This window comes from Aquarana catesbeiana, linkage group LG03, assembly GCF_042186555.1.
Source record: "Aquarana catesbeiana isolate 2022-GZ linkage group LG03, ASM4218655v1, whole genome shotgun sequence".
NCBI lineage: Eukaryota > Metazoa > Chordata > Amphibia > Anura > Ranidae > Aquarana > Aquarana catesbeiana.
Genome location: NC_133326.1, coordinates 330,842,558 through 330,867,520, shown reverse-complemented (window position 1 = coordinate 330,867,520; position 24,963 = coordinate 330,842,558). Strand labels below are relative to the sequence as shown.

Genomic DNA, 24,963 nt, shown 5'->3' with positions numbered 1-24,963 from the left:
CTCAATGCAGACCCCCCTCAGTAGACACCCCCTCCCCCTCAGTGCAGACCCCCCTCAGTAAAGACACCCCTCCCCCTCAGTGCAGACCCCCCTCAGTGCAGACCCCCCTCAGTATAGACACCCCCTCAGTGCAGACCCCCCTCAGTAAAGACACCCCCCTCTCAGTGCAGACCCACCTCAGTATAGACACCCCCTCCCCTTCAGTGCAGACCCCCCTCAGTAAAGACACCCCCCCTCAGTGCAGACCCCCCTCAGTATAGACACCCCTCCCCCTCAGTGCAGACCCCCCTCAGTAAATACACCCCCCCCTCCTCAGTGCAGACCCCCCTCAGTATAGACACCCCCCCCTCAATGCAGACCCCCCTCAGTAAAGACACCCCCCCTCCTCAGTGCAGACCCCCCTCAGTATAGACACCCCTCCCCCTCAGTGCAGACCCCCCTCAGTAAAGACACCCCCCCCTCCTCAGTGCAGACCCCCCTCAGTATAGACACCCCCCCCCTCAATGCAGACCCCCCATCAGTATAGACACCCCCTCTGCCCTCCCATAGCACCCCCCCATGTCCATCTAGACTACACATAGATAGTAAAGTGTACAGACCTCAGTTCGGACGGATACACACAGCGGTGTCCCTCGGTCTCCTCCTCCTGTGTGGATGTGGGAGGAGGAGGAGGCGGTGGCTTCAGTCTGCTCCGCTGAGGGACACAAGAGATCTGAGAGGAGCAGATTAGTGTAGGGCAGCGGGTAGTTCTAGCGTTGCCGGCATGCCGCTACCCACGGGTGTCTCTTGGGTGCGGACCGCACCCCCCTAGCAACGCCTCTGCTGCCGCAGCATGGGGGTGATCAGGGGGCGAGTTCATAGAAACAGACAAAGAAAAAAAGTCCGCGGCGGCCGCGATTGCGGCGGACACTTCACATACAGTCTGCAAGCAGCCAACAACACCCGATGATTCCGGGGGGGGGGCAATGGCCCTGCCTTGCCCCTATTTGCGGACGCCCATGTTCGCAGTACGATATGCAAGGTGAACTGGGGGTGTCGTTAACAATGTATTGACACTCCCCAGTGATTCGCATATGGCAGTGTGAACTGACATGCGAGTCGGTGCGATGCGGGAACATTCGCGGTGTTTGTGCATTGCACAAGTGTGCACCGGGCCCAACTCAGAACAACCTGCATGCACTTTGGGAAGAAGCAGAATGGTTACGTCACAGAAAGTGAGGAAAGGGCCTGCCACAGTAAGTAAAAAAAAAAAAAAAAAAACCGCGTGTATAGAGATTACATATATATATGGGCCGAAATAAGTAATCGATTCATCAACTAATCAATTATGAAATTGATTACCATTTTCATAATCGATTAATCGTCCAGCCGTTTAGTTGGCCTGCATACAGACTGCATTAATTGTTTACATATCTGGTATTACAGTGCAGCACACATACAGCTCAGTACACCATCCATACATGTCAGTAAGTGCCTGAGAACTTGTGAATGAGTGAGGAGCAATGCCTCATGGGACATGTAGTCCTAGGCAGGAAATGAATGGTTCTAAAAGGTAAAAGTTTTTTACCTTGCTATAGGGGGCGCTTTATACTATACTTTGCAGCTTGCTATTGGGGCACTCTAAAGGCAGGAGGATCCAGAAGTGTCGGCGGGGGAACCCAGAAGAGAAGGATCCAGGCTGCTCTGTGCAAAACCATTACACAGAACAGGTAAGTATAACGTTTTTTTTTTTTTGTTTTTTTTTTAGTTAAAAACAAAAAAACACAAGACTCGGGGAAGATCAGCATCTGAACACAGAGAAGGTGGAGGCTGATAGACTGGAGGTAATAGAAGGGATTACAATTACATTTAATAATTTTCCCCCCACAAATAGAGCTTTCTTTTGGTGGTATTTGATCATCTCCGCGGTTTTTATTTTTTGCGATATAAACAAAAAAAAAAAAAAGCGACAATTTTGAAAAAATAGTAAATATTCCCAATTTTTTTTTCTCAGTTTGGGCTGATATGTATTCTTCTACCTATTTCTGGTAATAAAAATCTCAATAAGCGTATATTGATTGGTTTGCGCAAAAGTTATAGCGTCTACAAAATAGGGGATAGATTTATGGCATTTTTATTATTTATTTATTTATTTTTAACTAGTAATGGCGGCAATTTGTGATTTTTATAGTGACTGCGACATTATGGCGGAAACTTTTGACACATTTTTGGGATGACTGATAATTATACAGCGATCAGTGCTATAAAAATGCACTGATTACTGTATAAATGTCACTGGCAGGAAAGGGGTTAACACTAGGGGCGATCAAGGGGTTAACCATGTTCCCTGACTGTGTTCTAACTGTAGGGGGAGGGGACTGACTATAGGAGATGACAGATCGTGGTTCCTAGCTATTACAATCTGCATCTCCTCTCAGAACAGAACAGGGATATGTGTGTGTGTGTGTGTGTGTGTGTGTGTGTGTGTGTGTGTGTGTGTGTGTGTGTGTGTGTGTGTGTGTGTGTGTGTGTGTGTGTGTGTGTGTGTGTGTGTGTGTGTGTGTGTGTGTGTGTGTGTGTGTAAACAAACACACACACACATCCCTGTTCTGCCCTTCATGTACGCAATCGCTCATGGCCGGCGGTCATTGCGACTGCTGGTCACGAGCATTGGCACCCCCGCAGTGCAGCAGGCGCACCTGCTATCCCGCTTAAAGGAGCCGACATACAGCTAGGATGGCTCGCGGGATCGTGCCAACCTGCCGCAGTATAATGGTGGCTGGTCGGCAAGTGGTTAATATAAAAGCTTTATATCTCCCTTCCACCCTTCATATAGCTTCATGTCTGACTCCTAGTTAAAATACCCATATATCCTAATTCTGGGTGTATATAATATTTATATTACTTTCACTGTTCCACAGTAACAAAATGAACCCCTTATAGTAGCGATTATCTGCTCTTTTTGTACTAAGGGCCAATTTTAGTTTTTTTTAACCCCATTATGACAGGTGATACAGAAAAAAAAAAGCATGCTGCTGTTACTAAACGTCTGAGAGCTGGTTTACACAGGGGCAACTAGACAGTGCGACTTAACAAGGCGATTTGGGAGGCGACTGACGCACGGGGACTTCCCTATGGCTTTCCCCGGGCCATCAGAGGGGGGGGGCGGGGCCCGGTTACGGAAACGGGTTGCCCCACCCCCTCTGACGCCCCCAGGAAAGCCATAGGGAGTCCCGTGCATCAGAGGGGGATGGGGTCACCCGGGAACGTCACGGTGTGGCCCCGCCCTCAGTTATAAAAACTGTGAAAGCAAAGACGCGTCATACGGCGGGAGCCTCCTGTGGAGGCGGGTCAGTCACCTTTTTTTTTTTTTCCGGTCCATCGGCGCAGCAAGAGAAGAAGATGACTTTGTGGGACATTTTTATTTTTTAATAAAGGACTTGTCTCAAGCCATGTCATGTCATTTTTACCATTTTGACACTTTTTTTGTGAAATGGTAGGGGTACATTTGTACCCCGTTACCATTTCACACAGGGGGAGCGGGATCTGTTGTCCCCTTGTTAAAGGGGGCTTCCAGATTCCAATAAGCCCCCCGCCCGCAGACCCCCACAACTACCGGGCAAGGTTTGTGGGGATGAGGCCCTTGTCTACTTGACTACTCCAAAGCACCCTCCCCATGTTGAGGGCATGTGGCCTGGTACAGTTCAGGAAGGGGGGGGTGCTCCCTCGTCCCCCCCTCTTTTACTGCAGCCTGCCAGGTTGCATGCTCGGATAAGGGTCTGGTATGGATTTTTGGGGGGACCCGCACGTCATTTTTTTTTTTTTTTTTTTAATTTTGGTTCGGGGTTCCCCTTAATATTTATACCAGACCCAAAGGGACTGGTAACGGACTGGGGGGATCCCCATGCCGTTTTTTTCAATGACTTCTTTTATCTGTATTGCCGGGACCGAGAATTCATTGTAGCCGCAAGTAGTTTTAAATGGCTTTTTTCCCTTTAGAAATGTCATTTTGTGCAGGGACTGTTCTAAACACGGGAAGCACGCGCCACTTTACAGGAATACTATAGACACCCCCCAGGTACGAAATTTAAAGGAATATTTCACTTTTATTGTTTCACTTATTATATATAAGCATTATTAAAATCACTGCTCCCAAAAAAACGTCCGTTTTTAAAACTTTTTTTTTCATTGATACATGTCCCCTGGGGCAGAACCCAGGTCCCCAAACACTTTTTATAACAATACCATGCATATAAGCCTTTAAAAGTAGCACTTTTGATTTCTCCCATAGACTTTTAAATGTGCCGCGAACACCCGAAATTGTTCGCTATTCGGTGAACACCCAATGTTCAAGTCAAACTTACAGAGAGATTAAAAAATATATATATATATATATATATATATATATATATATATATATATATATATATATATATATATACACATACACACACACACACACATATATATATATATACACACACACACATCTATCTCAATAATATATATATATATATATATATATATATATATATATATATATATATATATATATATATATATACACATATACACACATATATACACACATACACACACACACACACACAAACACAAAAGGTGACACTGCATGACAACACTAATGTCCTACCCAGTTTATAAGGACATAGCGAGCAAGCATGGCATGGGGCTCTTTTACGCTGCAGAATCCATACATCACTTTCTGGTTCTCAAAGTGGCTAGAAAGGTCAGGCAAACCTCCACCTGAAAAAAAAACATAACAAACAAACATACCACATTGACCAAGATTATATAAGAACGTAGACTGAACATGTTTCATGGGTGTAAGTAGCAGAATCTTTATCTAAAACCCAACAGAACTACAAAAATGAACTTAAATGATTTTAGCGAATAGCTGCAATATAACAAAGAGTGAAACATTTAAGGGGGTCTGAATACTTTCCATCCCCACTGTACATATGTGGTCACTTTCAATACCAGGTGTACTAATCTCTGTTGGACAGCCAGCAAATACACCCATAGCATTAGGAGTGGTGCCAAAGTCAACGAGTGGCTGGCAAATTTTGCACTTCCAACAAAGTACCAGTCCATCAACATTCACAACTTCCTGGAGTGTTTGGATGTTTTCTTTCCCCTGTCGCGTACTATGGTTACATCCGCAACCACTAGGCAACTCCTGAGTCCTGTAGTGATGCAGGGGTCAGAGGATGGACACAGGCATCTGACATTCCAGGAAGTGTCAAATGCTGAAAAGACTGAAGGAGGATGCAGTAGTGTAATAAGGCAAAAAAGACAGGGGCTGCAGAAGAGGTAAGCATACAGGAAATTTGCAGGAAATTGCTCTTGCCAGAAATTTGTTGTGACAACAAAGTGACTTCAATGAATAAAACACAGACTAAAGTTCAGTATATGGAAAAAAAATCCATCCTGTTCTGGTCTGAGTTAAAGTGGTTTTAAACCCTTACATATACCCAGTGAAGTGAGTGGCCTCAGGTGATATACAGAGATTAAATAAATCCTCCTACATAAGTTGTACCTGTTTAGCTGCAGCTCTTCTCCACATTCATTCAAACTGCTGAATTTTAGAGCTTGTCTGAGCATTCAGAAAAAAAAGGGCTGTGGAGATCAGTGAGGAGAGCTCTGACAGCTGATTGGAGGGAAGGGACACAGCCCCTCTGCACAGCACACAAGAACAGAGCTGAGGCTGTCAATAGGTTGGCGATCCCTGTGACTTTTTTCTCTTCATGTCGGGAAAACTTGTCAGACGTAATTCATGCTGATAGCAGAGGAACAAAGCAGCAGGCAAAAAAGTGACAATTCGTTATCTTAATTGAAATAAGTGCACACTATAGAGAGATACAGTACATCCGGAAAGTATTCATAACGCTTCACTTTTTCCATTCTTGTTAAGTTACAGCCTTATTCCAAAATGGATTAAATCCAGTAATTTTCCTCAAAATTCTAAAAACAATACCCCATAATGACAACGTAAAAGAAGCTTGTATGAAATCTTTGAAAATGTATTAAAAAATAAAATCACATGTACATATGTATTCACAGCCTCAATACTTTGTTGAAGCACATTTGGCACCAATTACAGCCTCAAGTCTTTTTGAGTATGATGCTACAAGCTTGGCACACCTATTTTTGGGCAGTTTCTCCTATTCTTCTTTGCAGGACCTCTCCAGCACCACCAGGCTGGATGGGAGCGTCAGTGCACAGCCATTTTCAGATCTCTCCAGAGGTATTCAATCAGGTTCAAGTCTGGGCTTGGGTTGGGCCACTCAAGGACATTCACAGAGTTGTCCCATAGACCCCCCTTTGTTATCTTGGCTGTGTGCTTAGGGTCACTGTCCTGTTGGAAGATGAACCTTCGCCCCAGTCTGAGGTTCAGCACGCTCTGGAGCAGGTTTTCATCAAGGATGTCTCTGTACATTGCTGTATTCATCTTTCTCTCAATCCTGACTAGTCTCCCAGTTCCTGCTTCTGAAAAACATCCCCGCAGCGTGATGATGCCACCACCATGCTTCACTGTAGTGAAGGTATTGGCAAGGTCATGAGTGGTGCCTTGTTTCCTCCAGAAACGATACTTGCCATTCAGGCCAAAGAGTTTAATCTTGGTTTCATCAGACCAGAGAATTTTGTTTCTCATAGTCAGAGTCCTTCAGGTGACTTTTGGCAAACTCCAGAGGGGCTGTCATGTGCCTTTTACTGTGGAGTGGCTTCCCTCTGGCCACTGTACCTTACAGGCATGATTGGTGGAGTGCTGCAGAGATGGTTCTTCTGCAACGTTCTCCTCTCTCCACAAATGCTGAAACCCTGTCAAGAGTGACCATTGGGTTTTTGGTCACCTCCCTAAGGCCCTTCTCCACAGATCGCTCAGTTTGGCCTGGGCAGGTGGCTCTAGGAAGAGACCTGGTGGTTTCAAACTTCTCCCATTTAAGAATGATGGAGGCAACTGTACTCATTGGGACCTTCAAAGCTGCAGAAATTTTTCTGTATCCTTCCCCAGATCCGTGCCTCGATACAATCGTGTCTCGGAGGTCTACAGAGAATTCCTTGGACTTCATGGCTTGGTTTGTGCTCTGACATGCACTGTTAACTGTGGGACCTTATATAGACAGGTGTGTGCCCTCCCAAATCTTGTCCAATCAACTTAATTTACCACAGGTGGACTCCAGTCAAGTTGTAGAAACAGCCCAAGGATGAGCAGTGCAAACGAGATGCACCCGAGTTCAATTTTGAGTGTCATGGCAAAGGCTGTGAATACATGTGATTTGTTTATTTTTAATAAATTAGCAAAAAATTCAAACAAACTTCTTTCACTTTGCCATTATGGGGTATTGTGTGTAGAATTTTGAGGAAAATAATACATTTAATCCATTTTGGAATAAGGCTGTAACATAATAAAATGTGTAAAAATTAAAGCGTTGTGAATACTTTCCAGATGCACTGTAAGCTTGGTTCATTTTTCATGGCTGAGGTTTACAACCACTTCAAGCAAAGTCGCTGTCCTTGCACTTTGCTTCCTGTAGTTCACTGAATAAGTCTGATAGTGAACATGTTATAGCAGATTGGCTGATCAAAACTGAAGGCACTCCTTACATCTATTAGACTCAGAACCCTCCAGCAATCAATAGGGAAGAAGCAGTAAAAGGAAGAACACTGCACAGAATGGAACATAAACCGTGCATTTTGTATTGGTACAATGATAGTTCACCACTTACCCCCTGTTGTTGCCAACATGAGATTATCTGTGCCATCCTCATATGTGTAGAGAGCCCTGTAAGAAGACAGAACAATGACTGAAACAGCACTTGCCTAGACATCGAAACAATACAAAAATCGGGATACAGTTCTGAATAGGGGAACATAGAGCGCCTCATTTTTTAAAATTTTCATTTTTTTTTTTTAACCTGTAGCTACTAGCTAGAGATTTCTTGGGGCATATAGGGTGGTTTATTTTTCATTTACATTATGCCACCCTTTTAAATGCCAACAGCACTAAGAGTTGACATGTGCAGAACGAAATAAATTTGTTTTGTTATTTACATAAATTCGTTTGGTTAAATTTGTTTTGTAAAATTCGAATTCCATTTGAAATCCATACGAATCAAATTTCATAAAAAAAAAATATATATAATTCTATTTGAAATTTACATTTCGGAAGATGGTTATATTCTTTCTATTACATTCTTATCTGTTGTTTTTTCCATTCTATTCTGTTATATTCTATGTTTTTCCATTCTATTCAAATGTATTCTATTCGAAATTCAAATTTCAGAAAACTGTTATATAGTTCAGTTCTATTTTTTTGTATTCAAATTTCGGAAAAAGCTTTTTTTTCTATTTTATTATAGTCTTTTTTTTTTCTATTGTATTCAAATTCAAATGTATTCTATTTGAAATTTGAATTTCAGAATATGGTTATATTCTATTTTTATTCTATGGTTTTTCTATTCTTTGTTTTTCTATTCTATGTTTTTCTATTCTATTTGGAAATTTGAATTCAATTCAATTTCTAGTTGATTTGAAAAATCATTGGAATTTGATTCAAATTGAAAATCATTTGAATTTCGTACAAAATGTTGTTTAGTTATTTTGGATTTGTTTAAAATTTGTTACCATTGTAATTCGGATACATCCAAATTTCCAAATAAGAAAAATTTGTCTGAATTTCAATTCGGAAACTAAACAAACCGCACATGTCCAACCAAGAGTATTTGCTTTATGTCATACTTTATATTTTTCGCTTTTTCAAAACAGGTCTTTTACTCATACGGTTTAAACCTTCTTGAAACTCCTCAGTTTGTCCCAACCCCTGTAACTGTCATTTCTACTAAACAGTTTGGTACGTGTGCAAATATGGAGAAAATATAAACAATGGCATGTAAAAGAAAAAAAGGGAATTCATATATAGTTAATATTGCATTGTCTGAAAACATTCAGCCATCAGAATGCAATACCTTTAGGAAATGTCTTGGCACTTTTTACGCACCCAGTTTTCCCTGGTTTCTGACAAGCACTAAAATTCTGGAGGACAAATGATTTATCTATAGAGCCAAGTCAGTGACTAGGTTGAATAAACAGAAATGACATCAACAGACACAGAATTAGACTCAGCAAATTCAAAGTAGGATATCGTCAACATTTCAGCACACCCCAACCACACATTGAGGCTATCAAAAAAAAAACAAACATATTTTGGAAACCAAATACCTGTTTCATTGTAGTTCTATAAAATTTGTGGCACTGCATTTACAGTCAGTCATAAGAATTGAAAAAAAGCAGGCATTGGAACTAAACTGGATCTCTCATGTGTGCAGAGCTGTAGTAAAATCCAGAGTCATTTACATCTACCCCGTTCTCTTACCAATGTTTACAGAATGTGCATCAAAATGCAAACAATTTGGTTCATAAACAACTCAGAAAACAAAAAGTGCTCCAATCTGCCCACCTGAGCCCCATCTTTCCCATTTGGGTGCTAGAAGGAAAAGGTAAAACTTGGCTTTCAGTCTCAGCCCACGTGTTGGAACTTCAGGCCTTCTTGTGACTGTCATGTGTCACTGCTCTCTCTAAGGTAGTATGTGTCAACAATGACAACATGCAAATTGTTTGCAGAGGAGTAGTGTTACTGAAATGATGACAAACTAAAAAATGTCAACCCTGCTCTTTCCAGAGACAGACACTGATACAGACTGTGCACCTTATTTCCTAAGGTGTTTGTGGATTATTTCTTAAAATGTATTATGTTGTAAAGGTTGCCAAACTCATCTTGAAACCATAGTTAGTAGCCAGACAGTGTCAGATTTATCAAGGGCAACAGTAATCTGTACTGTGAGCAAATTATCCAGTTTGCAGCCCTTGCCAAGCTCCGGTCATGTCTCACACCATCTCAACAGGCAGTTTTGTTACATGAAGGTTTGCTAATCCCGTTCCGGGTGTTATTGTAGCTCTTAGAATATATTCGAGCATGCTGGTCGGGAGAAAAGTTGTTCGGCAAATCGGCACCGATAAAGAATTATCTGAGAACCACATTGACCCATGAAAGACTAAAGCAGCCCAAACACAGAGCAAATATATTTCTTGCAACACTAAACTCCCCCATCAAACACAGTAATGATAGGGGGATCCCTCCCACTGAGCCACTGTATTCTCCCACGGTGGCAGGGGGGAAAGCCATCATCGCCCCAGGAGAAGACAGTGATTATTGCCAATGGCTATACAAGCCACTAGTGATAATCAGATGTAAAACCCAGCAGGCTGGTTGTACCCAAGTTGATCGATCAACTTGGTACTATCAGCCAGCCTGGTTAAATCTCAGCCACTTCCTGCTGAACCAGCCAAGATTTGAACAGTCTATGGCTGGCCTAAGTACTCTGTACCTACTGGCTGTCGAGAGCAGTGAATGCAAGAGTATGATGAGTTAGTAAAAGATTTTGTAGATTCTAAGTGTAGGAATACTTTTTGTAAATATTGTAGTGTGATGGATTACGGATGTATGACTTGCTAGTTCCAGTTACCGGTGTAATGTGTATTCTTACAGTCAATATAATTGAGAAAAATCAAAAAAAATCAGACAAGTGTGTTCTTCAGAACCTAACATTTTTTTTTTTTTTTAGAACAAATGAGGTTCATCATTCCAGTTCATTTTTTTATTTGTCATAATTTGATGTCTATGTTGAGGAGCCCCCAAACTTGAAGTGCCCCTGCCCCCCCCCCCCCAAAGTCTAAATCAGTCACTGCATATGGAACCCTATCTTTGCAAGTGATATGACAGATTTAGAGATCAAACGCAACAGCTGGCCCAGATAAGAGTTTTCTAGTGATTGCAAGTGCTTCCAAGCATAAGATGTGGTCATCCACACAGTTTTACAAAATCTTGCCAATTTGTTACATTTTTCATAAAAAGAGAGTCCCATTAAGCCAGCTGATGATAAACAGAGCTCACACTATATTAGATGAGACCTCTTATCTTCAAAAGACAGATGTAAGCCACATTATGTGCTTTAACACTGGGGTTGATTTGCTAAAACTGGAGTGCTCAAAATCTGGTGCAGCTCTGCATAGAAACCAATCAACTTCCAGTTTTTTTTCTTCTTTTTTTGTCAAATCCTAATTGAAAAAGCTGAAGTTAGAAGCTGATTGGCTACCATGCACAGCTGCACCAGATTTTGCACTCTCCAGTTTTAGTAAACTAACCCCAATCTTCTCCAGACTTATACTACTAGAGACTCCCACACATAGGTTCTCTTAAAGCAATGAGAACAATCTATTGCCGGGCGCATGCGCGCGAGCGACGGGAATGGCTGTGTGATTCCTCCGCTCCGCGCCGACGGGATCCTTAACCCGGCCTGACACCGAGCAGAAACAGCGGGGCCGCAGCACACACAGCGATCCGGACTCCGGAACGTCCCGGGACTCTGCCGGTGATGCTCCGGTCCGGAAAAAATAAGCAGAAAGCCAGGCAGCCCCAGAAATCTCTTACAGCGCCAGGCAAGGGGAAATCCAATATGGCGCTCAAGCCTCCAGAGCGGGAGGACGCTGCACACATGTCTGATGACAACCCTGCATCTCCTACGGACAGCTTACAACAGTTCCCTACAGATCTGGTAAGCCCTCTACCCCTGGACTCTGACAATCTTTTGGCAAGATTCCGTAACATAGTAAGGGATGAAATTACTGTGGCATCACGTAAACTCTCCTCAGATTTGGTGCGGGGCCTTAAAGAGATAGGCCACCGCACTAATCAATTAGAGCAACGCATGGATTTGGCGACCACAGTCTTAGAGGGCCATGAGGAAGAGGTAGATAAACGAACAACAGAATTGGAGTCCCTGAGAGACAAATTAGAAGACGCAGAAAATAGGGCCCGCAGGGACAACTTGCGCATCTGCGGTATCCCAGAAACGGTGAATGACCTGCAGGGCACGGCAATGGCCTTTTTTCAGGAATTGGCCCCAGAGATCCCTGTGGACAGGCTTGAATTCGATCGCATACATAGATCTCTGGCCCCCAAACCTACGGATGGCCCCCCGAGAGATGTCATCATAAAATTCCATTATTACCGTACTAAAGAAAAGCTTTTGCAGGCGGCAAGAGAACAACAAACTCTCTCATTTCAGGGAAATTCCCTTCAATTGTTCGCTGATCTCTCGCCGGTCACGATTGCTAGACGGCGGAGTCTCAAGCCATATTTGCAAATACTGCAAACACAGGGGATCAAATACAGATGGGGGTTCCCCTTCAAATTATCCTTCTCCCATTTTGGTCGCCAATTTCAGGCTACATCTCCAGCGGAGTTAAAGCGTCATTTCCAGGATCTCCAACTGGACCTTCCATCCTCCCAGATGGAGGCGGCATCCTCCTCCTCCTCCAGACCAGGACCCTCCAGGCCTTCTCGACAAGGCTCCCAACGCTCGCAACCCGGTTCCCAAGCCCTGCGAGAACTACAGTCCCAGAAGTTCCATAAATCTAACAATGGTTGAGGGTACTCTATTTTGTTTGTTTTCAACGACATCCGGCCCCCTTCTGTAGCCTGATCCCGGGCCGCGATCAGCCCGTTTTTTTGTTGTTTCCTGCTTTTACACCTGGAACTTATAAGTGTTTTGGGTAAGGAATTACTGGTCCCACTACAGGAAATCTAGTCCTATGCTCTAAGAACTTTAAAGGACACCTCACCAAGGTCCGCCCCATTAGTGAGATGGCGGTGTGAGGTGCAAGAAGGGACATTGAAGAGAAACAAATGGACGTTCACCAGCATCTTCCCAGGATGAAGACTACCCACGTTTGAAGAAGAAGTATACATTTTTTTTTTTTTATATACTTCTTCAATTTTTCTCTTTTTTTTTTTTTTATTTCCAGGTTAAGTCTTCAGGATAATTTTATCCATTTAATGCAGGAATGTGACTATAACATCTTTGTTTGTTTCTAGGGTTTGACGTGGTGGGGGGAGGGAGAAACCGCAGCCGCAGGAGTTCCCTTACGTGGAGTTCTGTTATGGCGCGGGCAGTTGTTTCCGTGCCCCGCGCCGCTGCCTCCGTAAGGGGGGGCGGGAGGGGTGCGGAGGGGCTGGATCAATCTCCCCGGTGGTCAAGGGTCTGGAGGCCTTTTGGCTTTCGGGTCCAGGCCGGCGGGGACAAAGTTATGATTGTACCTTCACGTACTATATTGTTTCACCAACAATAATCTAGTTTTGTTGTTTTAAATTTATCTCCACTAAACTTGAGCTTATAGATTTCTAGTTTCTGCTCTCACCGTACACTTACAAGTTATGATTGTTAAATGATAGGCCGGGGGTCCCGTTGGACAAATGCTACCCCCGATGAGTGAGCACTTGACCGAGTCGGCTGTCTCGGCCAATGTCTTACTCGAATGTGGGTCTTTCAGCCCACAAGATAAAGCAACCAAGGTATTGTTGTTTATCCGAATTCGAGATTTTCTTACTACCTCTACCTTACCTGCCTCTCTTTTTCTCTGGTGCCCTTTGCTTGCCCCCCCTCCTTTTTTCCCTTCCCCTAGGTCCGCGGGATGTCTGACTGGAACTTCATATAGGAGAAACCCCCTGATCCCATGACCCTTAATTGGCTTACCCTGAATGTTCAGGGTATGAATTCCCCCCAGAAAAGGGTCAAGATCTTCAAATATCTAAAACAACAAAAAATAGACATCGCTTGTTTACAAGAAACGCATTTTTCTACAACCTCTTGCCCTAAATACTTTGCGGCACAATACCCACAGGTATTTCTGGCCAACGCATCTACTAAACATAGAGGCGTTCTGATCGCCATAAGCAAAAAGGTTCCATTTATTTGCAGTAAGCAGATAGCAGACCCAGATGGTAGATATTTAATTTTGCAAGGCACGATTCAGGATAATGAGATAACGATCATGTCCTATTATGCCCCGAATACTAATCCAGGGCCCTTTCTTACCCATGTCTGTTCTCTGATACGATCTCACCAAAAAGGTACCCTATTGATAGCAGGAGACTCTAATGTAACGTTAAAGCCCTCCCTTGACAAATACCCACCGGACTATAAACCTCCCTCGCCGGCTGCCAACTCCTTTTTATCCTCCCTACAGAACTCTGACCTAATAGACATATGGCGGGAACTCCATCCCCTGAGTAGGGATTACACCCATTATTCTCACCCTCACCATTCTCACTCTAGGATTGACCATATGCTCGTACTTCGCAAACATCTTCCCATAATAGAATCAATCTCTATCCTTACAGCCCCATGGTCAGACCATGATCCCATTCTAACGGTTTGTCGCTCTTTACTGAGTAAATCACAATTCTCCCCATGGGTGATGAATGACTCTCTCCTATCCCACAAAGAGATTCTTGCTGATATCCATGAAGCTTCAGCAGAATATTTTAGAATTAACACAGGTTCAGTACCATCCCCAATTACACTGTGGGAAGCCTATAAAGCGGTCCTCAGAGGACATGTCATACGTATAGCGTCTAGACGGAAAAAAGAGAGAGAGCAAAGGCTCGACAAGAACTTGAATTAAAAGTAGAGACCGCGACCAAGGCCTTCAAACTAACACCTACCCCCAATAACCGCAAACTCTTAGATAAAGCCCGCACAGATTTAGACTTATGCCTGACTGACGAAGCAGAATGAACTCTACGATGGGCCCGACAAAAATGGTATATTAAAGCGAATAAACCTAATACTATGTTAGCTAATAGACTACGCACCTTCGCCCCGAAATTTTCTCCTATCACCCTTCGCACCCGCCACAATTCCCCAACAGGTAACCCCCAAAAAATCCTGGAGGAATTTAGACACCGCCTCACTAAACTTTATTCGGAACCGGATCACCTTTCAACCCAAGGCCTAGATACCTTCCTTAAGAATTTAACATTACCATCCTTGTCTGAAACTCATACATCCCTGATGGACCGTGATATACAGGTCTCAGAAGTACTCCAATGTATCAAGGAGTTGAAAGTGGGCAAGAAGCCGGGCCCTGATGGCTTCACGGCACTTTATTACCGGAAAATGGCAGATATCATTGCTCCACATTTAACTAAAATGTATAATTCAGTCAAGGATGGTTGTCACTTTACACCTAACCAATTGACCGCCAACGTAGTCATGATACCCAAACCAGATAAGGACCACTCGTCATGGGCTAACTTTCGGCCCATATCACTCATCAACATCGACATGAAAATTTTAACAAAGATCCTAGCCACCCGCCTCAACTCCTTCCTTCCACGTCTAATAAAAATAGAGCAAGTGGGATTTGTCCCACGTAGACAGGCAGGGGACGCAATAAGACGTCTTCTCCAAATACAACATATTGTTCATAACAGACACATTGAAACTATGTTCTTATCTTTGGATATCAATAAGGCTTTTGATACACTGTCCTGGCCTTACCTGATTCAAACGTTGAAGCTCTTTGGTTTTGGCACATCATTTATGAGCTGGATCTCAGCTATCTATAACTCTCCTCAAGCCAAGGTGAAGTACTACGGGTTTGAATCCTACATCTTCCCAATTAAAAGGGGAACTCGCCAGGGGTGCCCGCTCTCTCCATTGTTATTCATTTTGGCATTGGAACCCCTAGCGGAAGCCATTAGATCTCATCCTGATATAACTGGCGTGGAGATAGCGGGAACCCCGCATAAACTGTCTATGTTCGCGGATGACATTTTATTGACTATCACCAAACCAAGAATCACACTCCCTAACCTGCTAACTCTTCTGGAAACCTTTGCCACCTTTTCGGGCCTCTCGGTCAACCCCGCTAAATCCAAAGCAATGTCAATAAACCTCTCCCCACCTGAATTAGATTCCCTACAGTCACACTTTTCTTTTCAATGGCTGAATTCTCTACCCTATCTTGGTATTCAACTCACCCCAACATACTCAGGTTTATTCCAAGCCAATTTCCCCCCATTATTTAGAAATCTCACTAAAATGCTCTCCTCATGGTCCGCTCTCCCGTTATCCTGGTTCGGCAGGATAACAACTATCCGCATGTCCTACCTCCCAAAATTACTGTATTACTTCAGGGTTCTCCCGGTACAGGTCCCCTCCCATATTCTCCGTATTCATCAGCGCAAGATTATGCAGTTTATTTGGGGCTTTAAGAAACCCAGGATTAATAAGCAGGTATTATTTGCTCGAAAAATTAATGGAGGTTTATCTGTACCCAACCTACAAGCTTATTACATAGCTGCAGCCATAGCGCCATTATCTCATCTCCATGAAAAAACTCAGATGCCGTTATGGGCCGCTATGGATATGGTAGACTCTCACCCAATACCCTTGGCTTCTCTTCCATGGCTCCCTCGAGAACATCGCCCTAGTGCTATGGGCCCCTGTCTGGCCCATTCACTAAGGTTGTGGGATTCTGTCAAATACTCTGCAGGTTTAATCTCCCCGCATCTCCCCCTACTCTCCCTCCTGCACTGCCCATTGTTTCCACCAGGACAAGATAATCCGCAACAGTTTCGATGGTGGACTGAGCAAGGCTTTGTGGATGTCCACTCTATGCTTTCTCCAACTAGGATCACAACATTTGCGGCTTTACGCTCCTCACATGATATCCCCCTAAGGGAGCATTTTAGATATATGCAAATACGACATTTTCTACTAACCCTGATAAGATCTGATGACCCCCCTTATACTCTAACCCACTTTGAATATCTTTGTAGATCACGACCCCAGTCCCCAGGTCTGATTTCATTAATTTACGCAGCCATTATCAATTCGACAAAACCGCCCACTAGAAAATACCAACTTCATTGGGAAGCGGAGCTGGGTAAAAAACTTGACCCGGAGGACTGGCAGGCCATGACAATCTCATTATCCAAGTGCTCCAAGAATGTTTTGTTCTTGGAAAATGCTTACAAAATATTATATAGATGGTACTACACCCCTGCCAGAATAGCGAGGTTCATCCCATCATATTCCCCATTATGCTTTCGAGGTTGCACACAAGAGGGCACGATGGCACATATTTGGTGGAAGTGTCCTAAGGTATGCAGACTGTGGATCAGAGTGTATACACTTCTCCGAAATCTTTTCAATACTACTATAAAGAGGGACCCTTTTGAGGCCCTCTTGGGGAAACCAATCAATGAACTGTTGCGCCCAGAACGTCAGCTTGCATCCCATATACTTACTGCAACTAAATTAACTATTGCAAAATCATGGAAAACACCAGCCCTGAGTTTTGAAGCAGTTAAAAATCGCATTAATGATACCATGGTTAACGAAAAGCTGACAGCAATTTTATCAGATACCCATGACAAATTTCTCCGAATATGGCAACCATGGGTAAACTATGCCCACCCCTCCAGATTCGACTCGATATTACTCTCCTTGTAATGTGATTGTAGGCACCCCATCCCGCGGATCTCTCCCCCCCCTCCTCCTCTTCCCTCCCCCCCCCCCTACTTTTCTGCTCATCCCACCTTTCTTTTTCCTCTATTTTTCCTCTGCTCCCTTTTTTTTTCCCTTTCTTTTCTTTTCTCTTACTCATTTTGTCAGCCAATGTTTTTCTTTTTTACTCCCATGTTCCATAATCATTTTTTGGAAATTTTTTTTTTTTTCTTTTTTCCATATATCTCTAAATCTGCAAGACTGCTCCTGAAGGAGATAAAGTATAGGCTGACAAATGCTTATGTACACCTTTCTTTTTTTTTCACCTCCAAAAGTGCTTTATGTAATATTACATGATTTTGTGATATGATGCCTGTTTTCATTTCCCATTATTCCTTGTTTTTTTTTCTGTATCAAGACCATACAGACATGTATCTACATAATGCACAGTTATATGCTTCTCTCACTGTACTATTAAGGATTTTTCCTTTATGTTCAATAAAACCTTTTGTACAAGAGAACAATCTATTGCCTAGTACACACGATGTGAAATTCCAACAAAAAATACCACTGTTGGAGCGACCGTCCAATAATCTGAATCTGAAAGGACAAGCACAAAATTTTCTCTTGTACGATAACACAACTAACGATTTTCATTTAATCAGCACAGTGTTCGTCCATAAAAAAAAAAAAGCAAGTGACTCAGACCACACAAGCTCAGAAACAAGAGAATACATTACATCATCACTGGAAGTTATATTCTGTCTTATGAGAATTTTCGTAACTTTAGTAACCTATTTGTTTTCAATATGAGACTAGCATGTAAAAAAAAAAAAAAAAAAAAAAAAAAAGGGGACGATCATTCGTCCAATATTCTCATTGTGTGTAACAAGGCTTAAAAGGCTCACACACTGGAATAGCTAAAAACCTGGTCATAGAATTAGCATAATCAACTTACATTTATTTAGCATGCCAGGCTAAAATACCTGTATTTGCAGGAATGTTATAATTTTTTCCTCGCTTGACAGACAGCTTTGATCACATGAAAACACCCAATGGAGTACTTTAGCACTTACACGATGCTCCCCAGGCAACCCTTGTGCCAATTGGGTCTCTCACTAAGAGGGGTTATCATAGAAGGGGGGAAAAAAAAAAAAAAAAGAAGTTTACTCCTCACTGAAACCTTTACAACAAAATCACACTTATTCCTTTTACCATGGATGGATGGATAGATGGAAGGAAATGGTCTCTTTGGTGCACATGAAACAAATCTGTACATAAATCAAAATTGAGGCAAAGAGACCGCTTTGCATTAAATTTGGGTCACGTCTGGTCATATATGCTTAGTGTCAAAAGGGATATTTACATTTTTTTCCAAATGAGCATACCAAATCCAATGGTTTTAGACAATCTAACCCATTCATTCATTAAAAAAAAAATGTAATCAAATATGAGACCATTCTTTTCTTGAGTTTGAAGAACTATATTATATTATCTTGATTATTCAACTTTTAAAAATCTAACTTTAGCTGCATCAGACAAAACATTGACTGCCTATAGTGATACAGAATTGCTGTAGACACAACTAGATTGTTAGGACTAAAAGCTTTTTAACAAACATATCCATACACAGGGAAATGATTGTTCATTATGTATCAATTGGGCCAGGGGTAGGCAACCTGGGGCCCAAAAAAAAAAAAAAAAAAAAAAAAAACACACAACCATAAAAAGTTAAAAATACAACCCTTCAAGAAGAAGACAAAAAAAAATAAAAGATTATGCCTCTGTTTGAGGCACTGTGGGGTTCTGTAGATGACAATGACCACTGATTATTATTTTATTTATTTTTTTTTACAGAGAAGACAATCCATGTTCAGTCCAAAATGGTTTATTTGATATGGTGGCTAAGTGGTTAGCACTTCTGCCTAGCAGAACTAGGGTCGTTGGTTCGAATCCCAACCATGGTACTACCTGCCTGCTGTTTAAACGTTTTCCTTGTGCGGATTTCCTCCTACACCCTAAAGGCATGCTGGAAGGTTATTCGACTCCTGTGTAAATTGGCCCTAGCGTGTGTATGTGTGACTGAGTTAGGAACCATAGATTCTAAGCTTCTTGAGGGCAGGGACTAATTTGAATGTAATATTATATTATATTAATATATTATATATATATATATATATATATATATATATATATATATATATATATATATATATACACATACACACACATACACACACACACATATACACATATACATACACACACATACAACATACACACACACACACACACACACACATACATACATACATACATACATACATATACACACACACACACACACACAAGGTGGTATCAAGAAGTTTTGAGACTAGATTTGTTACATGCCAACAGATGGCAGCACAAGGCTGCATGCACAGTCACAGGAAGCACCGACCTTCATAAGTCAGTGTGCCAAAATACATCAACTGCTTCAAGAGTGGAAGAACATCACCAAAAGATGAAGACGAGAGATCAGGAAACCCTGAGAAACCCTTCGGTTTCGGCAACTTGTGCATGATGATCTTTGGAGAACAATCGTGCATGCCACTCTAAACAACTTGAATCACTCATTGCAGCATTGCCGTAAACTTGCCGAATCATGTCAAATGTCTCTGTGGCCGATTTGCCCAGTTTCATGCAGAATTTCACGTTTGCTCCTTGTTCTAATTTGTCCATGATAAAATAGCAGATGTGGAAATGCACGTGATCAGAATAGCACCAGTTGTACAGCTCCCGATGTACACAATGATGTCATTTGGCACACTGACTGACATCTTTCTGTATGTAAAGCGCTGTGTAAATTGATACCTGTAATAAAATAAACGTGACCAGCCATCCCACGATCTGAGTTTCTATGGGTTTTGCACTTTGTATATTATCTTTACTCTCCTACTATAACATCTTTAAACTTGAGGTCCAGGCACAAATAAGCATGATCTGCATGGTCTGTTTTAGATTATCAGAACAGAAATCCATGCTTCTTAATGTTCTTTTTAAAATTTGCACAATCATCCAACAAAGTAGCCCTAGTGTTCTAACTTCATGCATCATCGATATCATCATTGACTGTATGAAGACGCTAGGTGAGGGTGGCTGTAGAGTTTGCTCTTCATTTCCACATTTAGCACCAACCTTCTTGGCCACAATTTGTTCCATCACCTTCTCATATTCCCTCCCACCAGTAAGAAAACTGAAATATACATTCTAAATGGTTATTTGTTGAGCAATCCACAAACTGTATTTTTTAGAGCTGCTAAAATTTTTTATATATATATATATATATATATATATATATATATATATATATATATATATATATATATATATATATATATATACACATACATACATACACACACACACACACACACATACACACACATATACACACACATATACACACACATATACACACACACTAAAACCTGAAAGCTGATTGGTTTCTATGCAGAAGTGAGCCTGATTTTGCACTCTCCAGCTTTAGGAAATAAACCCCATTGTAACATTTTAGTTCTTTTAGATCAAAAGCATTAACTTCAGTCTGCAAATGAAGTCAGTTTAACCACTTAAAGACTAAGGCCCCTTTCACACGGGATTTCCAATCAGGTCCGCCTGTCAGTTTTTCAGGCGGACCTGATCAGACGCTTCATGCACCTCTATGGAGCAGTGGATGGCTGTTAGCTGTGACATGTCCGCTGACATCCGCCGGTATCCAACCCGATCCAGTCTGTGAAATCCAGATGAATGGAGACCCCATTTTCCATCCGTCTGGCGGATCGGATGAAAAACGGACAGGCTGTGTCTCTGTAAAGTGAGCGGAGACGGACCTGTTGTTACTTGTCTGCTCAGCAGATTGATCCCCCGCTGAGCGGAATGCCTGTGTGAAAGAGCCCTAAGCCTTTTTCTAACACTTGTTGCTTACAAGTTAAAATCAGCATTTTATGAATATTACTTAGAATAGAAAATTAATAGAATTAAAGTTAAAAGTAATAGAAAATTACTTAGAACTCTCAAACATACATACACACTATATATATATATATATATATATATATATATATATATATATATATATATATATACATATATATATATATATACACACATATATATATATATATATATATATATATATACACACACATACATACATATATATATATATATACATATATATACATATATACACACACACACACACACACACACACACATATTCTTAGCAGAGACCCTAGAGAATAAAATGACAATTATTGCAATATTTTATTTTTTTCTAAGCAAAAAAAATAGTGATTCTCATTTTTTCCAGAATCACGCAGCTCTAGTATAGTGGGTAAAATTTCTCCAAAAGCTTTACTGCACAGCAAAAAACATTTTTTCATAAACAAAGTTCACTTCTAACCAACAAAAGGATTGCCATTATTTAAAATTTAAATGTAACTAGAACAGCAAGTACTTAATACGCAAGTTAGTCAAGGCTAAGCACATGTGCCAAGACAAAGAGAAAACACCTACAAGGCATTTACGATGGTCTTAAAACTGAACATTAAACAAGAAAAATATTCTTTTAAATAATTCACATGTATACAATCTGCACAGCGGTCACATCCAAAGCCCAACAACTTTTGTACAGTGCCAATATAGCAAACCATTTTAACATTCATTTGAATCAAATTAAGGGCGGCCTGACATAAAAGAAGGGCTTTGCACAATTCATATCCATTCTGATAACACTTATAAATAATGCATAACCTTATCTTTTGATAGACCTGGTTTACTTCTCTATTCATACTGTAAACAACAGTACACACTGTAGGTGTATAAGAAACATAATATATTTCTATTATATAGCAAGTTTGTTTATCTCAATAGAAAATTTTACCAATGTTTGTGAAATTGTATCCTGGATACTTTAACAAATAAAAAAGGACCAATATAAAATATAATCTGCCTTATTTAAGAAATTAACTAGAACTCCAAAGTGAAGAAGAATAAACAAATCTGCTAGCTGCAGTAGATAAATAGAATTGCTTGAAATGGATTAGCACACTTATCAATTAAATATAATCCCAAGTAGTCAACTACAGCCAAGTTTTTCTTTAATATAATTTTGGGTAGAGCAGAAAAGAATTTAAATTCATGCGAGATTTTTATCTGTGACCCTTTTGGAATGATTTTTCTTCACTTCCTGTCACCCGTACAAGAATTGTGGGGAGTGGTGGTTATAGGGCAGGAAGGCACAATAAACAAACATTTTTAGGAGTTCCCTTTCCTCTACTGTATAGAACAAACAAAGTGCACAAGTATCACGTGACACCTTCTTAAAACCTTTATTGAAAATAATGAAAACTGGTACCCAAAACATTTTTTTTTTAAACTTGCTTTGTAGTACAAAAGAGTATCGAAGAAGAGACCTGCTCAACACTGCATAGGCGTAGATCCTGTTAGAGAGCATGCAGCTGCTTCCTCTAGCATGGATCATCTCTGGCTGGTTTCCAGGGTGCACTCCATCAGAGCTCAGATAAGAGAATGTGCCTTTAACCAGCTCTTGAGGCACTACTCCTGCCCCCGACACCAACAATGGAGGCACTACTCCTGCCCCCGACACCAACAATGGAGGCACTACTCCTGCCCCCGACACCAACAATGGAGGCACTACTCCTGCCCCCGACACCAACAATGGAGGCACTACTCCTGCCCCCGACACCAACAATGGAGGCACTACTCCTGCCCCCGACACCAACAATGGAGGCACTACTCCTGCCCCCGACACCAACAATGGAGGCACTACTCCTGCCCCCGACACCAACAATGGAGGCACTACTCCTGCCCCCGACACCAACAATGGAGGCACTACTCCTGCCCCCGACACCAACAATGGAGGCACTACTCCTGCCCCCGACACCAACAATGAGGCACTACTCCTGCCCCCGACACCAACAATGAGGCACTACTCCTGCCCCCGACACCAACAATGAGGCACTACTCCTGCCCCCGACACCAACAATGAGGCACTACTCCTGCCCCCGACACCAACAATGAGGCACTACTCCTGCCCCCGACACCAACAATGAGGCACTACTCCTGCCCCCGACACCAACAATGAGGCACTACTCCTGCCACCGACACCAACAATGAGGCACTACTCCTGCCACCGACAAGAATGAGGAGGCAATGTTGCCCTCACTAAAACAACAATGGGGCATTTTTCTCTTGGTTATCTGTCTAATGATTGCTTTTCCAACACACACACACACACACACACACACACAGGTATTTGTTTGATCAATCAGAAGCAACTGACTAAAGCCAGCCATAGATTGATCAACATTCTCCTGTACAGCAGGAACCGACCGAACTTCAATCCATATATGAACAGGTCGGCTGTACTGGTCAACCTATCGATCAACTTCAGTACAAGCAGCCTGAAAAAGTTTTTTGTTCGCTCACTGCCAGCAGCGATCTGACAGCTGGGAAACCTCCCACTGCCAAAATACAATAGTGTAGCGGGAGGGAATCAAGCAATTTTCTTCCCTTCAACCTGTATTAAAACAATTAAATGATCTGTTTTATGATTGTTCAAACAAATATCTGTGTGTGTTGGAAAAGCAATTGACTAATGACAAATATAGATGGATTGCAATCCAGCAGGAACCGACTATATATATATATATATATATATATATATATATATATATATATATATATATATATATATATATATATATATATACACACACACACACACACATATATATATATACACACACACACACACACAGTCCCCGAGTTACGAACACAAGAGGGACTGTAGATTATTATATATATATATCTATATCTAGATATATATATACACACACACACACACACACACACACACACACACACATTTATACATACACACAGTCATGGCCGAAATTGTTGGCACCCCAGAAATTTTTACAGAAAATCAAGTATTTCTCACAGAAAAGTATTGCAGTAACACATTTTTTGCTATACACGTTTATTCCCTTTGTTTGTATTGGAACAAAACAAAAAAAAAGGGGAGGAAAAAAAGCAAATTGGACATAATGTCACACAAAACTCCAAAAATGGGCTGGTCAAAATTGTTTTAAGCATGTGATGCTCCTTTAAAAACTCACCTGGGGCAAGTAACAGGTGTGGGCAATATAAAAATCACACCTGAAAGCAGATAAAAAAGGAGAGAAGGCCACTAATGCCCCGTACACACGATAGGATTTTCCGATGGAAAATGTGTGATAGGACCTTGTTGTTGGAAATTCCGACCGTGTGTAGGCTCCATCACACATTTTCCATAAGAATTTCCGTCACACAAAATTTGAAATCTGGTTCTCAAATTTTCCGACAACAAAATCCGTTGTCGGAAATTCCGTGTGTACACAATTTCAACGCACAAAGTGCCACGCATGCTCGGAATCAAGCAGAAGAGCAGCACTGGCTATTGAATTTCATTTTTCTCAGCTCGTCGTACGTGTTGTACATCACCGCGTTCTTGACGTTCAGAATTTCCGACCAACTTTGTGTGACCGTGTGTATGCAAGAC

The 24,963-nt window shown here is 41.7% G+C and overlaps 1 protein-coding gene across 6 annotated transcripts in view; it reads right to left on the bottom strand.

The window, feature by feature from the left end:
* DBN1 (drebrin 1) overlaps window positions 1-24,963 on the bottom strand; it is a 167,314-nt gene that overhangs the window by 61,979 nt on the left and 80,372 nt on the right. For all 6 annotated transcript variants that reach the window (XM_073620506.1, XM_073620507.1, XM_073620508.1 and 3 more), the window contains exons 2-3: window positions 7,728-7,783; window positions 4,631-4,743 (exon numbers count right to left, since the gene is read on the bottom strand). In XM_073620506.1, coding sequence (XP_073476607.1) covers window positions 4,631-4,743; window positions 7,728-7,783 — 169 coding nt within the window. The remainder of the gene's footprint in view (window positions 1-4,630; window positions 4,744-7,727; window positions 7,784-24,963) is intronic.